Source organism: Electrona antarctica, assembly GCF_951216825.1.
Source record: "Electrona antarctica genome assembly, chromosome: 21".
Taxonomy (NCBI): domain Eukaryota; kingdom Metazoa; phylum Chordata; class Actinopteri; order Myctophiformes; family Myctophidae; genus Electrona; species Electrona antarctica.
In genome coordinates this window covers 21,776,533-21,792,797 of record NC_136802.1, presented here as the reverse complement: position 1 = coordinate 21,792,797, position 16,265 = coordinate 21,776,533, and the positions used below count along the sequence as shown (strand labels likewise).

The following is a 16,265-nucleotide window of genomic DNA, read 5'->3' as shown; positions in this document are numbered from 1 at the left end:
AAAACCCATTTTACGTGCATTTAAAAATGGAGAAAAAACAAAAAACAAAAAAAGAGCTGATGAATCCCAGTGTTATAATGGTGGGGCCAGTGATATTAAATCCACAGGTAATGTCTACTCCTGCATAATATTAATGCTTTTGATGAAAGTGAAAGTAACCACCGGCAGTATATGTCGGATTTGGTGAATTTCAGGGTTTTCAAAATAAAAGGCCCCTGGAAGAAACATGGGGCAGACCCAGGCTCTAGGGTGGGTGACCATCTGCCTCGACCGTGACGTGTCGAGGGGAAAAGAAGTTGAAGTTTAGGAACCAATGTGATTGTTGTCCCATGCAGTCAATTTGAAATATCAGTGTGTCATAGAGTTGTCTCTCTCTCTCTCTCTCTCGCTCTCGCTCTCTCGCTCTCGCTCTCTCGCTCTCGCTCTCGCTCTCGCTCTCGCTCTCGCTCTCGCTCTCGCTCTCGCTCTCGCTCTCGCTCTCGCTCTCGCTCTCTCTCTCTCTCTCTCTCTCTCTGTAGGAACACTTCTGGAGTGTTGATAAGTCTGAGACTAAACTTCCTCCTAAACTCACCATCCAGATTTGGGACAACGACAAGTTCTCATTCGACGACTATCTCGGTAAAGTCACGTAAACACGTTACCAAATACAAATTCAAATGTATCATAATTCATAACAGATCTACACAAACGGGCTGAAAGGCTTCGCCTTTCGAGCATGTGGATCTGCTATACTTTTTGTGTGACGCTGCAGTACAATCAAGTAGGCTGTTAATCTTCTCACAAAAAAAAAACCCACAAAAAATGAAAATATGTACATAAAAGGTTCATGCCCGACAGCAACGCTATGGAGCGTGCGTGTGGTTGACAGCAACGCTATGGAGCGTGCGTGTGGTTGCGTTTTGGTATGAATGATGGACCGTACAGCTGAAGCCCCTGCTGTGATAACATTGATCCTGAAGCAGAGGAACGTTTCCCGTACCTCAGCAGGAAGGGAGTGGGCTCGGCTGCTCAAGCTGTCCAAATTCTACCTTTTCCTCTGGCCCGAGACCCTCTCCCCCCCATCCTTCTCCACCTCCCCGCCCTCCAAAAATAAATCCTCGCCATTCCTATTTCCTCCTCATCCTCCTCCTCCTCACGTTTGTCCTCTCCACACTTGTTCCTTTATTTCTCCTTTTTTCTTCTCCCTCCCCTGAGACGGAAGGCTGTCCAAAATGTCATCTATAGCAGTGGTTCCCAAAGTGGGGTCCGGGGACCCCCAGGGGTCCTTGATGGAGTTCCAGGGGCTCCACAGCTAAATGATACTTAGAAACCAAATTGACCCTGTAACTCAGAGATTGTACAAATGGACCAATCAACCAAATGGACCAACCATATGGACCCTATACGGGTCGGTTTGACCTGAATTAGGCTACGGACCCCATTTAATGGCATTTCTATCTCTGGGACCCCAATGTATATTGTAAAATCACTGTTAATTTAACTCAGAGTATACAAATGGCACCATTTGTACACTCTCAGAGTTCCAGATCCCTGGGGGTCCCCGGACTCCGCTTTGGGAACCACTGATCTCATAGACCACTGATCTCATTTCCTTCAGGTCACCTGGAGATGGATCTGAACCACATGCTGAGGCCCGCCAAGACTCACAAGAAATGCACGCTGGAGCTGCTGGCCCAGCCCGCCGACGCTCTGGTCTCTCTGTTCGAACAGAAGACGGTCAAAGGATGGTGGCCGTGCACGTACCAGCACAACGGAGAGACGACCATCGCTGTGAGGACATACATGCACTACACACACACGCGCACGCACGCACGCACGCACACACTCACACATGCAATTAACAAAGTATCCCTTGGGTGTGCATGGTAATCAGAAACAAACACATAGTTCCGGTTCTTGACGCGTTAAAAACCATACATTTCTGTCAAATATGAATTAGTTTTAGTTTTTAATTTGGGTGTTTGATTCCTGTTAAGTTTGAGGTCTAGATTTACGAGCGCATTTGTAGTTTCTAGTTTAACATCCCTATATGTTCCTCGGAATCTATGTTCCCCCGGTTCGATGTACCCCATTTACAAAAGGGGTTAAGGGTTTGTGTAACAAGGGGGTTCAAATTGGGGAAGATAAATATATTCTCATATTTGGTTTTATAAAAGCTTTTAATAAAGCAATAAGTCAGATGAGGCCTATTGCTTTATAAAAAATGACAAAATAATGTGAATTGCCATAGATTGATTGTGTGTTTGCATGTCACTACATTGGTAGTGCTGTTCAGAATAGCTCTTTTGTCCCTCACCGCCCTCCGTCCGTCCCGTGCAGGGCAAGGTGGAGATGTCGTTGGAGATGGTGACGGAGCAGGAACAGGAAGAGAGACCTGCAGGCGTAGGCAGAGATGAACCCAACATGAACCCTCACCTGGATGAACCACAGTGAGTTATACAATATACTCTAGGGTGTGTAGGATGGGTGACAAATTCCAAATGTACTTTGTCAATGAATTTAGCTTTCTCTCTCCATTCTGTCATAAACTGTAGTCAAACCAAACCAAAACAGGGCGGCGGTGGCTCAGGGGGTAGAGTGGCTGGATGGTAACTGCAAGGTTCGAACCTGGGCTCCCCCAGAGTTGGTGTCGAAGTGTCCTTGCACTATATATTTCTAAAACTATGAAACATTTCAAAGATTTCTTTTCAGGCAAACATGTCCACCGTAAGATGAACCTAAATAGGTTTGAATGGGGTTTCTATCGGTGTAAGTATGTAGGACTAGTAGCATGCCAAAGTTTGTGCTATTGCCATTGAGAATACATTGGGCGTTTAAGTTAAATAACTCAGAAACTACAAATCATTTCAAAGTAAAAAGTTCCAGCATGTGTCTTCACAGTAAGCTGAATTATAAAATGTGTGAATAGAGTTTCTAGGTGAAGGTAATGTTTTGACGTGCCATAGAGCTGCCATTGAGCCCCATTATCCATTAGGCCAGTGGTTTTCAACCCTTTTCGTGTCGAGGTCCATTATTTATTGGGCATTTGTGCCGAGGACCGACATTTGATGACGTTTAGCTTCTCGGACCCAAAACGACGACAAAACATTTTGTTGTCGTTGGATAATATTTTGTCCTCAATTCCATGCTGTATTGATGTTGGTAACATTAGGAGAGGCAAACGTTGAACAAAATATTTTTGTGGTACTGTTATGTACCTGGCCTAGGGGGTGCCAAGATACACAACAAAAAACCGGGGAGACGCAGTTTACCAAAGAAAATAGAATTTATTAATTAAACCAGCAATCAAAGTAATAAGTAAACAAACAATAATTGAGGAATAAACAGATGAAGTGTGGAGGTCAGTATTCAGTGGTGTAGTGCGTGTATGCATGAGTGAAATGTATGTGGGTGCGTGTTGTATGTATTAACAGAAATGTTGAAAAGTGTGCATGGTGGAGAAGGTGCAGGAGGCAAATGAAAGAACAGAACTGGGGAAGGACTGGGGAAGCAGGCATTTATAGGGCGTCGACACCCGGGCCCAGGTGCGAGCCACTTAGGCTGACCATCATGATTAGCTCTGCTCCCCAATCCTATTGGATAAAAAGAACAGAGGTTACTATAGGGTAAACCCAACACAACACAAAACCAGACAACCTAAGAGTAATATATATACACATCATAATATAGGGAACCGTCACACCCCCCCCCATAAAGACGGGGTCCCAAAGGGAACACCGGCACCCACTACTTGAATTAGCTTTAAATATATCCAATACTAACATTAGCATTAAGAGTGCTCCTATAACATGGCCAACCCCCCTGTTAACACTTTGATTGCTGCAAGATCTCAACAGGCCTATTTGGATGTTGCTGCCGTTTAACATTGCACAAAGGCCTTGTTCGGGGGCCCACAGTAAAATGTTCTCTTATAGCGAGAATCACACGCCTACATCAAAAGAAAGCTGAACTTGTCCACTTCAATTAAAAAAATACATTTTGATTTTACCATGTTCCATTCTGGAGATATTGACCTTTTTGCAACACCTGCATTTGCCTGGAAGTGGTTATCTTGAACAGCGAGCAGAGTTATGGATGGTTTAAAGTCAGACATTGACAGGCAGATATAAAATTGAACCCAATAAATATCCTATACATCCTATACACCGAATGAAAGCCCTGAATGTGTACTTTTACGAGGAAAACAGTAAACATTGATCCCATCTACAGTTAGACAGTAATTGGTTATTGAATGCAGCTTGTGCCCACCAGATAACTTCAGAGAAGACATGGACGTGAACTCCTCAATATTCACAAAATAAGGCCTATAGCGACATATAAATACTATATACCGTATGAAACAGAAGACTCTCTGCTTTCATAAGGAAAAAAATTGTACTGTAATAATAAAAAAATCACACCCCTGTGAAGTGAGCAGTGCAACTCTACTTCTCTACTTATTCACTACAGCTCGCTATATACGGACTGAGACAGAAAGTCATGTAAACCTTTTATTTACAGTTTGGTCTGTAAACTTCTACTGTAATAATAAAAATCACACCCCTGTGAAGTGAGCGGTGCAACTGTTCTTTATAGTTGCGCGGTGCAACTGTAGAGAACAGTTGCACCGCTCACTTCACAGGGGTGTGATTTTTATTATTACAGTAGAAGTTTACAGACCAAACTGTAAATAAAAGGTTTACATGACTTTCTGTCTCAGTCCGTATATAGCGAGCTGTAGTGAATAAGTACAGAACAGTTGCAACGCTCACTTCACAGGGGTGTGATTTTTATTATTACAGTAGAAGTTTACAGACCAAACTGTAAATAAAAGGTTTACATGACTTTCTGCCTCAGTCCGTATATAGCGAGCTGTAGTGAATAAGTAGAGAAGTAGAGTTGCACTGCTCACTTCACAGGGGTGTGATTTTTTTATTATTACAGTACAATTTTTTTCCTTATGAAAGCAGAGAGTCTTCTGTTTCATACGGTATATAGTATTTATATGTCGCTATAGGCCTTATTTTGTGAATATTGAGTTCGGGTCCATGTCTTCTCTGCAGTTATATCTGGTGGGCGCAATGTGCATCCACCCAGTATCCAATTTATGACAAACTGTACATGGGATCAATGTTTACTGTTTTCCTCGTAAAAGTACACATTCAGGGCTTTCATTCGATGTATAGGATGTATAGCATATTTATTGTGTTTATTGTTATATCTGCCTGTCAATGTCTGACTATAAACCTTCATAACTATGCTTTCTTTTTGATGATGATTGCCGCCTCGCCTAATCTATCTCACTGCTTTCATTGTTTTGATCGCAGTAACATTGGGGGGGGGGGTCATGGGCACATTGGGCAGCAAAAGTCTTGATCCGTACGGCTATAAAAAGTCCCATTCCACCGTTCGGTTCAGAACTATAGTATAACGGCGAGACGCGTTGTCATCAGCTGATTTTGTTTTTCAAGCTAGTGTAGGGGAACATGCCTGGGCATGCTAGCCTGGCACGGCCAGACTCATAGCGAGGGTTCACTGATGTTTCCTCCGGGGAAGAATCTTCAGTGAATCCCCGCTATGAGGCTGGCCAAGCCAGGCTATGGGCATGCAGCTTGGGGGCGATGGAGGGGGAAAAAAGCGTCACCCGGCTGTGATGTCGACGAGAAGGAAAAAATGACTTCCACAGATGACAACACCACGGTTTAGGTCGCGGAAAAGTTCGTTATACATTACACCCGGGTCGATTACGTCCCCGACGCGTTCATTGCGGTCTTATCACTACAATTATAATGAATAAAAAAGCGTTACAATCACACGTCTGAGCGATCTCCGATTATGACGGCTCTGCATGGCGATACGTGATCCACCAACGGAACACTGTCTTGTCGTGGCGGCCCCTCGATACGGTGGTTATTGTTCGTAGTATTGTAGGCTCGGGGATCGTTTGGTCGCTACAGTATGAAGAAGGAAACATGCATCTGTCCATGTGTGTTGCAGATGTTATGCATTGCAATGCCGATCTGGTGCATATGTGTTTAGGCAATAGGCAGCGTTCCGTTCAGCGTTCAACTGGCTTCTACACGTAAAGCGGCCAGCCCTCCTGTTTTCAGGAGGGGAGGGGTTTTTTTGTTTTTTTTTCTGATCACGTGAGCGGGAGTAAGCAGCAATGATAGGGCGATGGTTCTTCATTGTCCGGGTGGGTAAAAAGATGAATGAAAGTATTCTATAAAAAAGTGATTGAAACGTATTGATACGTGATCCGCACCCGACGTTTGATTAATTGATAACGTATTGATACGCGATCCGCGTTGGGAGTGTTAACAGTCTCCACCCCAGCAACTTATATATTGAAGCATTTAAGGGACGAATGCCAAAACAGGGAGAAACCACAGAGAAGACCCATAATAACATTTGTCCTCAAGAGACCAGAATGGCCTCCATGTAACTCTAGAATGGCCTGTCTACCTGTCGAGCTGCCAGAACAAAAACAGTTTGTTTCTTACGTTTCTTTCGTTTCCTACCACGTTTAGTTGTAGAAATCCTGTCATTTTGATCAGAGACCTGCTTTACCACAGTGTGTGGACCAGATACGTCTGCCTGAAAGGTGGCCGCTTCCCTCGTTACCAGGGGAACGGACGTCACCATTGCTGGTGGCTGAAGCCCCGCCCACACCTGAGCACCAACCAGGTCGTTACCAAGGATCACAGTCACTCCTGGAATCGGCAGTGCTGGTCGCACGGCCAGCTTTGCTATTCCCTGAAAAAGTTCACATTTAAGCACCACTTTATGCAAAGGAACCATCAAAACATTCATGTCTATGCCTCGGACAGGCGCCTTGTCACCCGTGTCAGAAACATGGTTTAACGGAAGAACACCAGCTTGCATAAACGAATCAAAAGCCCCCGTATCCCTTAGAATAGTTACAGGTACTTCTTTTCCCCCTTGCACCAAAGACACAGACCCCTGCCTGATAAATGGATGGTAAGATCTCAGTGCTGCAAACTCTGTATCCTTATTTGGACCGAAATTAGGTGAAACACAAATGGACACCGGATGAACTGGAGCGGCAACGCCAACCCCTTTTGGTTGCGAATGACCTGCGCTCAAAGTTTCAGTCCTGGGGTTTAACCTGAAACACTCAGATTTCCAGTGGCCACGTCTATGACAGTAATTGCAAACCTTGTCTTCCTCATGCATATTACCGTTAGTGTCATTTTCAACAGGGCGAGGTTTATCAGAACGGCCATGAGACTCGCCACCACCGCCAGCCATACCCTCTCCACGGTCACGGTGCGTCAGGACATAATCATCAGCGAGTGCTGCCGCAGCCGATGCGCTGTGCGCCTTCTGCTCACTGATATACGTCGCCACTCGAGCAGGAACAGAATTCTTAAACTGCTCCAAAATCATCAAATCACATAGCTCATCAAAATCAGTTACCTCCGAGGCGTTACACCAGCGGGTAAAACTGGTCGTCAAATCACGTGCAAATTCCAAATGACTCTGCTTGTCATGTTTTTTCCAAAACCTAAAGCGCTGTCTATACGCCTCGGGCACGAGCTCGTAAGACTTTAGCACCGCGGCCTTAACGCGAGAATAATCTTGGCTATCAGCGACAGTCATAGCTGAAAAAACCTCTTGCGCCCTGCCTGTGAAGACACAATGCAACATCAACGTGCGTGCAGAGTCAGGCCATCTACGCACGTCGGCCACACGCTCAAACATGGCAAAAAATGCCTCAGGATCACGTTCAGAAAACTTGGGCACCAGACGTAGATTTCCACTAATATCAAAACCCCCTGCGGACTCTGCAGGTTCTGTAGTAGATACTTGTGCAGCAACTGAAATCTTACCGTCCCTTATCAGGTCCAGCCTGTTCTGCTCTACTTGCCATTTCATCTGTTCAGCATCATGTTTCATTTTCTCAATGGCATATTGCGTGTCTAGCCTCACTTTGTCCTGATCCGCCTGCAATTTAGCCTGCAACATGATTAATTCTTTTTGTTGTTCAAAAGTCCAACCTGTCCCTGACATTACCGTAGGCACCGCCGATGCAGTGTTTAACGGAGGAGACACCTTCTCTGGCTCTGCAAACTCCTTCTCTTCAAACAAATGGTGCCTCAACACCCCTTGTACGGATTCCTTTGTCTTCTTGTCGTGTGAATCAAGTTTAATTTTATAATGGTCTGCTATTTTAATTAGTTGGTCTTTGGTGCATTGCATTAACAGCTCTTCAGAAGGACAAGCCACAAATGCCTCTAGCGTAACCATCCTGGCTATGTGCGCTCAGACAGTCCCCCAGCTGGTTAAAACACAAACAAATTACAAGTGCCCCTCTAGACTATTTAATCCCCAAGCTAACTCCACCCGTCTTCATGCCGGTTTGCGGAAGGTATTTATGCACTGAAGGCCACCGCAAAGGCCTAGCTGATACCGAGAGGCAGGGAGGGCAACCAGAAACTGGCGACCCGCATGCACCTCTCAGCTGTGCCCCCGAGACGACCGTGCGTACGCACAGCCGCTACAGCCGCACCTTGCACCTAAACCACCCCCCGGCCTAGACCCAGCGAGCTATTTTCTATCCCCAGAAGCTAAACGCACCTAACAGGGACACTCATAACGATACAAAAGACAAAACCAGCCCGGCAAACTTTTTTTTTTTTTTTTTTTTTTTTTACTTTAGCAGCACAAATTCCAGGAAAAAACCTCCCCACTAGCACAAAGCTTAATCAAATTCTAATTGCAAAATAACCAAATGTCTTTAACAAATTCAAATAATCAAACAAATCAACTGCATCTCCCAAAGTCCGAGCACACAAGCGTGTACGCTGAAGTAAACATCGCTTTGTACTCACCGGACTGTAGTGTTGACCACATGGACAAGGAAACCCCCGGAATGGTTCCCAAATGATTTCACTCAATTCACAAAACCACGGTGCAGACGAGCCATTAATCAAGGCTAATTTGCCAATTGACTACCGCAGCGCAGAACAAAAGAGGCAGAAGGGTGAGTCACTTGACTCTCCAAACTTACTGCACAACTATTCAAAATTCAAGCGGACGGAGCCCCCATTTTGTTATGTACCTGGCCTAGGGGGTGCCAAGATACACAACAAAAAACCGGGGAGACGCAGTTTACCAAAGAAAATAGAATTTATTAATTAAACCAGCAATCAAAGTAATAAGTAAACAAACAATAATTGAGGAATAAACAGATGAAGTGTGGAGGTCAGTATTCAGTGGTGTAGTGCGTGTATGCATGAGTGAAATGTATGTGGGTGCGTGTTGTATGTATTAACAGAAATGTTGAAAAGTGTGCATGGTGGAGAAGGTGCAGGAGGCAAATGAAAGAACAGAACTGGGGAAGGACTGGGGAAGCAGGCATTTATAGGGCGTCGACACCCGGGCCCAGGTGCGAGCCACTTAGGCTGACCATCATGATTAGCTCTGCTCCCCAATCCTATTGGATAAAAAGAACAGAGGTTACTATAGGGTAAACCCAACACAACACAAAACCAGACAACCTAAGAGTAATATATATACACATCATAATATAGGGAACCGTCACAGGTACTCAATTGTGGAGACTTCTTGTAGATTAAGAAATGCAGTTTAACGATAATTTTACACTCAAGAGTTAAAGTCCATTTGGTTACCAACTCTCAATCATTTAGCTGTGGACCACCTGGAACCCCCTCAAGGACCACTGGTGGTCCCCGGACCACTGGTTGAAAACCACTGCATTAGGCCAACGCACCCTCATTTGATATATTTTATCTCTGGGCGCTGCACTTAATCAGGCACATACTGTGTCTGTCCGTGTTTAATGGCTGCTCCAATTTATGACATCATGGTAGATGAAGTGACATCATGGTTTGACAAGACACTTTTGTTTGATGGCTGTGTTCTGCACCCCAACCCCCCTTTGTATACATTTATAAAGCAGTTTTAAAACAATGACCTCCTCTCCTCTCCTGTTGTCCATATATAGGCGTCCAGACACCTCCTTCCTGTGGTTCTCCTCTCCGATTAAAGCTCTGAGGTTCCTCGTGTGGAGGAGGTACAAGTGCCTCATCATCCTCTGCATCCTCCTCTTCCTCATCTTCCTCCTCCTCGCAGTCTTCCTCTATGCCTTCCCCGTAAGTGTGTGTGTGTGTGTGTGTGTGTGTGTGTGTGTGTGTGTGTGTGTGTGTGTGTGTGTGTGTGTGTGTGTGTGTGTGTGTGTGTGTGTGTGTGTGTGTGTGTGTGTGTGTGTGTGTGTGTGTGTGTGTGTGTGTGTGTGTGTGTGTGTGTGTGTGTGTGTGTGTGTGTGTGTGTGTGTGTGTGTGTGTGTGTGTGTGTGTGTGTGTGTGTGTGTGTGTGTGTGTGTGTGTGTGTGTGTGTGTGTGTGTGTGAAATTAAACTGATGACAGGTGGATCAGAAATTCAATATGTATAATCACCTGAATCCATCCAAAGAATGTTGATGTGCAGAGAGAGAGACATTAACTCTTGACTATCTTTCTGTCTTCTAGAACTATGTGGCTATGAAGCTGGTGTCCCCATTCGGAGCGGCCAATAGCTGGGCTTCCACCGGGCCAAAGGTCGCGAGCCCCCCTGGCTCTACGTCCCTCTAGGGCTCCTCTAGTCTAAAGGGCCTGTTTTGGTTTGTTAGCTTTTCTCTTGTTATATTTGATGATGTACCAACCAAAGAAGGATATTGCATACTTTAAGCACTATAAAACAATGGAAAAATGGAACACAGAATCATATCCTGGAATCATTCTGAGCTTGCGTTCCTTTATTTCACTGTCTGTCTGTCTGTCACTATATAGCCTCGCTGGGATAGGCTTCGACATATCTATGACCTTGTCTTTCAGTTTGTTAAATTGTGTACTGTTTGAAAGACAACGGTGAATTTGGAGAGATTCTCTGGCAAATACAAAACAGTATTTTAGCCACATGTAATGAAAGGCCATGGTCCTCAAGGTCCATCCATCTGACCATTATGTGAGTGGTCACAATGGTGGGCAGCATGCATTTTCAAAGCATGTTGATTTTAACAATCAATTGAATGGATTGTGTGTCCCGTCTTGGATCAATATACTTTTAAAGTTCCTACTCGTCACAATGAAAACAATAACACCTTTTTTTTTGGGGCCAATTATTCGGGGGCCCTCTTGCAATATATCCTCATGGCCAGTGTTGCATTGCTGATTTTATCTTCGGTACCACCCTACTTTTAAACACCAAAGTTCCCAAAGTCTTTGAGGGAGTTCTAGGGGGTCCCCAGCTAAATTATAGTTTTGAACCAAATGGACCCTTATGGATCTGTAACTCTGAGAGTGTACAAATGGAACCAAATGAACCCGTCAGAGTTAAATTAACAGTGATTTTAACATTTGGATATAAATTGGAGATAGAGAGAGATAGAAATGCCATTAAATGGGGGTCCATAGACTAATACATGTTAAACTGGGGGTCCTTGAAATTAAACGGGTTGAGAATCACTGCTAGAGCCGTAAAAACCTTCTCTTATGGGGGTCCCTGGCATATGTTTTTAAATGGGGGTCCGTGGGCTAATTAGTGTCAATGTGGGGGTCCTTGACATGAAAAGGTTTGGGAACCACTGACCTACACTAGGTTAGTTGCTGCTTTGCTATGAGCCACGACTCACTGCTATGCTGTGTGTGTGTGTGTGTGTGTTTGAGTGTGTGTGTGTGTTCTTTGAGTGTGTGTGTGTGTCCGTCTCACTCATGAACCGCCACTCCTTTATTCTCTTTCATTCCTTTCATTCATTCTCATCCCTCATTTTTAATGCCTGACCTCTCTTCACAGACCATCCCCCCCCCCCCCCCCCCCCCCCCATCTCTCTCTCTCTCCCCTCCGTCAGTGTTTTTAGGGTTAAGGTGAGGATTTGTTCTCATGGATTAGGAGGTCTGGGGTTAATGTGACCCACACACGCACGCACACACACACACACACACACACGCTTGCATACACACACTCGCGCGCAGTACATAAATTAGGTCAAAGCAGGCTAAATAAATGGTAAATGGTGCATTTATATAGCGCCTTTATCCAAGGCGCTTTACATAGATTGTGCATTACATTCACCCATTCACACACACATTCATACACCGATTGCGGCGGAAGCCATGCAAGGTACCAACCAGCACATCGGGAGCAATTTGGGGTTCAGTGTCTTGCCCAAAGACACTTCGACATGTAGACTGGAGGAGCCGGGATTCGAACCGCCGACCCATGGATCATTGGACGACCTGCTCTACCTCTTGAGCCACAGGGACATACAGTACATGCACACCTACATACATGCACAATCTGATATTTGTGTGCACATGGACACATGGACACACCACACATGCATGCATGTGCACGCAGCACCACTGGAATCCATGCTGTTTGTGTTCAGATCAAATGTGAGATACAACACTGTGTGTGTGTGTGTCCATGTTCAGCTTGAACTTTGGGCTTTCATTACAAAGAGCTCCATTACATTTACTGATCCAGGGAGAGAGACTGCTTTCTCTCTCTCTCTCTCTCTCTCTCTCTCTCTCTCTCTCTCTCTCTCAGGGCAGGAAAAGTTAAATGAGGAGCACTAATCCACCCAGATTGTCTGGGATTTCCTGGCGTGTGTGCGTGTATGAGCATATCCACAAACGTATTTGTGCATGTGCATGTTCCTACAGTATATGCACCCGTTTGTGTGTGCTTGTGCCTTGTACAGTATATGCCTTAATGTGTGTGTGTGTCTGCGTGCGTATGCGTGTGCACGCTTGCATGCATACATACATGTCATCTTTTGATGTGGAAGCAGCTCCTGCTGACCTGAGCTAGGAGGGAGAAACACAGGAGCAAAGGAACCGACAAAAACAAACGAGAGAAGGCATTGCAGTGAATAAAAAGGTGGAAGTTCAGTCCCTCATTGCAGCACAAACCTTTCTTCTTTAAAAAAAACTCTCTCTCCCTCGCATTCATTCATTATTTCTACCCGCTTCATTCTCCTGTGACCTGTCCACAATTCTGAAAGTTCATGTTTGTTTACGTTCTCATAATTTATTTTCGAAGTCCACTAAACCCCCCCCCTGCATGGCTGCATTGCCTTGTCGTCTTCAAGCATTTTAGAGTCAGCAGTCACTCTCAAAGTGGGGTCCAAAGCTAGGGTTCCTCGAGAGGTTTCCAAATATGGACCCTTACAGATCTGTAACTCTGAGAGTACAACTGGAACCACGGATCCATTTGGTTCACATTTATACGCTCTCAGAGTTATGGGGTCCTTGAGATGAACCCATTCAGGACGGGAACCCCGTTTGGTGTTTTAAGCATTATGTTATACTTTAGCTATTGAAAAATAGCAAATCTACAAGCTCATAGCGCAGCACCGAGTGCCGCGCTACATGCCTATAGATCTGCTATTTTTTTTAAATCTTGAAAATGTGGAGCAAATCTTTGAATATATATTCTTTCAGAGCAAACGTTTTTAACTCAACCCCCATCTGAAACAACATCTTTTCAGATGGGGGTCCGTGGCCAAATACAGTAAATAGTGGGGGTCCTTCACATGAAAAAGGTTGAGCAACACTGACATAGAAACATGGATTAGGATTTAGAAGATTTTTTTTTTTAGAATCGGCCTCATGTCTAAAAGGTTTCAAAACCACAGAGGAGAGAATGTATACGTGAGTCAGGAGAGAGTGCGACACCTGAGCGACGCGTGGCTCCGAGTCCGGCTGGCTGGGATTGCAGCAGAGAAGTTGTGATCACCTGGTCGATGCACTTTCCAGCCACCTACATTTCTGTAAATCACAATACTCTGAACCAGTTATGAAGTAGAGATGCCCATCGAGTAAAGACAGGTTGATGGTTGAGTCTAATCTGTTGCTTGGTTGCTTCATCTGCATGATTTTTGGTCGCAAACCACATGTTGCTGTCGAGCAGAAATCTCCATCTTTCATCCGTTTGGGTGTGTTTTTTTTTTTCTTAAATCAATGCCCGCCTATTTTATAAAAAATACATCGGCTAAGTTTGCCCTTTAATGGCTTGCACACTAGGTTGAAAGCCTTTTGAAAAAAAGAACAGTTAACACAGGTTGTTTTCCATTCTCTGAAAAGTATATTTTCAACATACAAGGTTTCCACTAGCCAGCGATGATGAGAAAGTTCAAAAGAAAAACAAAAAAACGCTCCTTTTATATTCCTTTAAAAGTCCATCTCAAAATGGCTGGGATTTTGTTTTGTGTTGAAATGAACAAACATCACAAGGACACAATTGTTCACTTCTGAAACCTGCTGAGATGTAAGCAGCGAGTCGAGATACGTCTGACTTTGTTGAATATTATCGTGAGAAATGTGACCGTTTCTTCTGAGGAACTGTATTTTATTTTGTTTAAAGCAGTTTTATTTCTGTGCGTAGCAACTTGAGATAGGAGTGTGTGTGTTTGTCTTTAGATAGCTTTATATATTTCAGATGTGAGACTTGCTGGTAGGAAGTGCTGTACCCCTTCATCTGCACAACCCAGCTATGTGCCACTGTTCCATAATGAATGTGCCTCCTGTTGTTTGAAATACGAAATTTGAATTGTTTAAAATATATATATATTTTATTTTTGTTTACTTTAAAAGCCTTCAAGTTGCCTTAACGCTCCCATTGTAGACTAATATGCTAACAATTGAACGCACAACTTTCACGTCTCCAATGTTCCACATTGTAATTCAGGGCTGCTGTGGATGACTGTTATTTGCAGGGTGTGTGACCTGAGCCCAGACTGTTGTACATGTATGTCCTGCTGATGTTCTGACATGCTAGATGCTGCTACTTCAGAGTATACACATAGATATTTGAGCATGACAGTGTGGTGTTCTGAAATGCAAAACATGGCCTCAATCAAAAAACCATACCGAGTAATAATCTTCATACTCAAATAAACTAGAGTTACAGTTGAGGCCCGTTTATTCTCAATCTCAACATTAAATGCATGACGTTACTTCTGTCCATTCACTGACTGCGTTCATTTCGTCCGCTTGCGGATAATTATGGAAAATGATTTATCCGCACAGGCCGGCGCAATAATGCAAAGGACGTCAGCAATGCCTGCAATTGCGGTCTGGCCAAATACATGCATATGTATGGATTCAGAAAGGGAGTATAATGGGCCCTCACTTGCGCCGTGTAACTGAAGTGTACACATACATTTTCTGTGAAGAGATTTGGTTTAGAGTGGAGTATAGACCACTGGGGGACCTTGGTCAGCAAAGTATATAGGGTTTAAGACAAGTGGTTAAGAGTTGATGCTTACATTTTCTTCGTTACATCTTCTTTTAAATGTCTGTTTCTACAACACGCTTGCTGCATATCAAGAATCATAATGTTTTTTGGTTCTCCTTTGTTTGCCTCAGTCATTCAGCTCAGAAAGAAAACGGTATAGAACCCTCTGTATTAAAGCAGTTCAGCAGCATGCTGTTGAATATGTGGCCACTATATATGCACCACTCTAGCCTTCACATAAAGGATCTATAGTTGCTTTAATTACATTTACGTTTTCAAATGTTTCGGCAACCTCATGCGTGCACAGCTAATGGCTGCTCAGAAGCTCTCTCTCAGCTAAGGGGTCCTTGGCCTGGTAAACATTGAAGATCCCTGGCAAACGCAGACATCCTCCCAGTATTTAGTGAGCGCAGAGCCTGTGGGTAAACGGAGTGTATCACAATCACAGCTTTACCGTCAATTCAAGTATTTTGGAAGACACAGACTGAATGTATTCTAGACGTTAGTGACTTATATCTAACTGTACCACAGAGAGCAATACAATGTGCACGGCATATCAATGTATCGGTATCATAAATAAACACGCATTTCCAATCAAATCTATACATGTCTGGTGTGTGTTTGTTATTGATGTTTTTTAATGTAAGTGCACAAAGACCCGCATCAGATGCCTGAAGAATGTCTGACCGAAACGTTGCCTAATAAAAGTGTTCATATTGCAAGTGCAGACGGTGTGCAGGTCGTTGTGCACTCTATGTGCATGTCTATACGCACCCGTCTCTGAGCCTATCGGGTGTGCATAGGACTGCCTGTAATGTATTTTCTAAAATAATTTGGCATAATTGTATGAAAAGTGTACCCATGTAAGACTTTATGTATATAGGCCTACCTTCTTTGCCTTTTTTTAACCCATAGCCTATTGTGTGTGTGATAAAATGTATCACACACGAATGTAAGAGGACAGGGGAGGGAGTGATGGAGGAGGGACTCAAATTTTCCTGAAATAAAGGAGTGAAGTATAG

The 16,265-nt window shown here is 44.1% G+C and overlaps 1 protein-coding gene across 8 annotated transcripts in view; it reads left to right on the top strand.

Moving 5' to 3' along the window:
- The window catches only part of dysf (dysferlin, limb girdle muscular dystrophy 2B (autosomal recessive)), a 115,512-nt gene extending 104,787 nt beyond the window's left edge, over positions 1-10,725 (top strand). For all 8 annotated transcript variants that reach the window (XM_079490868.1, XM_079490867.1, XM_079490863.1 and 5 more), the window contains 5 exons: positions 519-618; positions 1,598-1,770; positions 2,320-2,429; positions 9,971-10,118; positions 10,494-10,725. In XM_079490868.1, coding sequence (XP_079346994.1) covers positions 519-618; positions 1,598-1,770; positions 2,320-2,429; positions 9,971-10,118; positions 10,494-10,595 — 633 coding nt within the window. In that variant the 3' untranslated portion in view covers positions 10,596-10,725. The remainder of the gene's footprint in view (positions 1-518; positions 619-1,597; positions 1,771-2,319; positions 2,430-9,970; positions 10,119-10,493) is intronic.
- Positions 10,726-16,265: the final 5,540 nt, after the last annotated feature.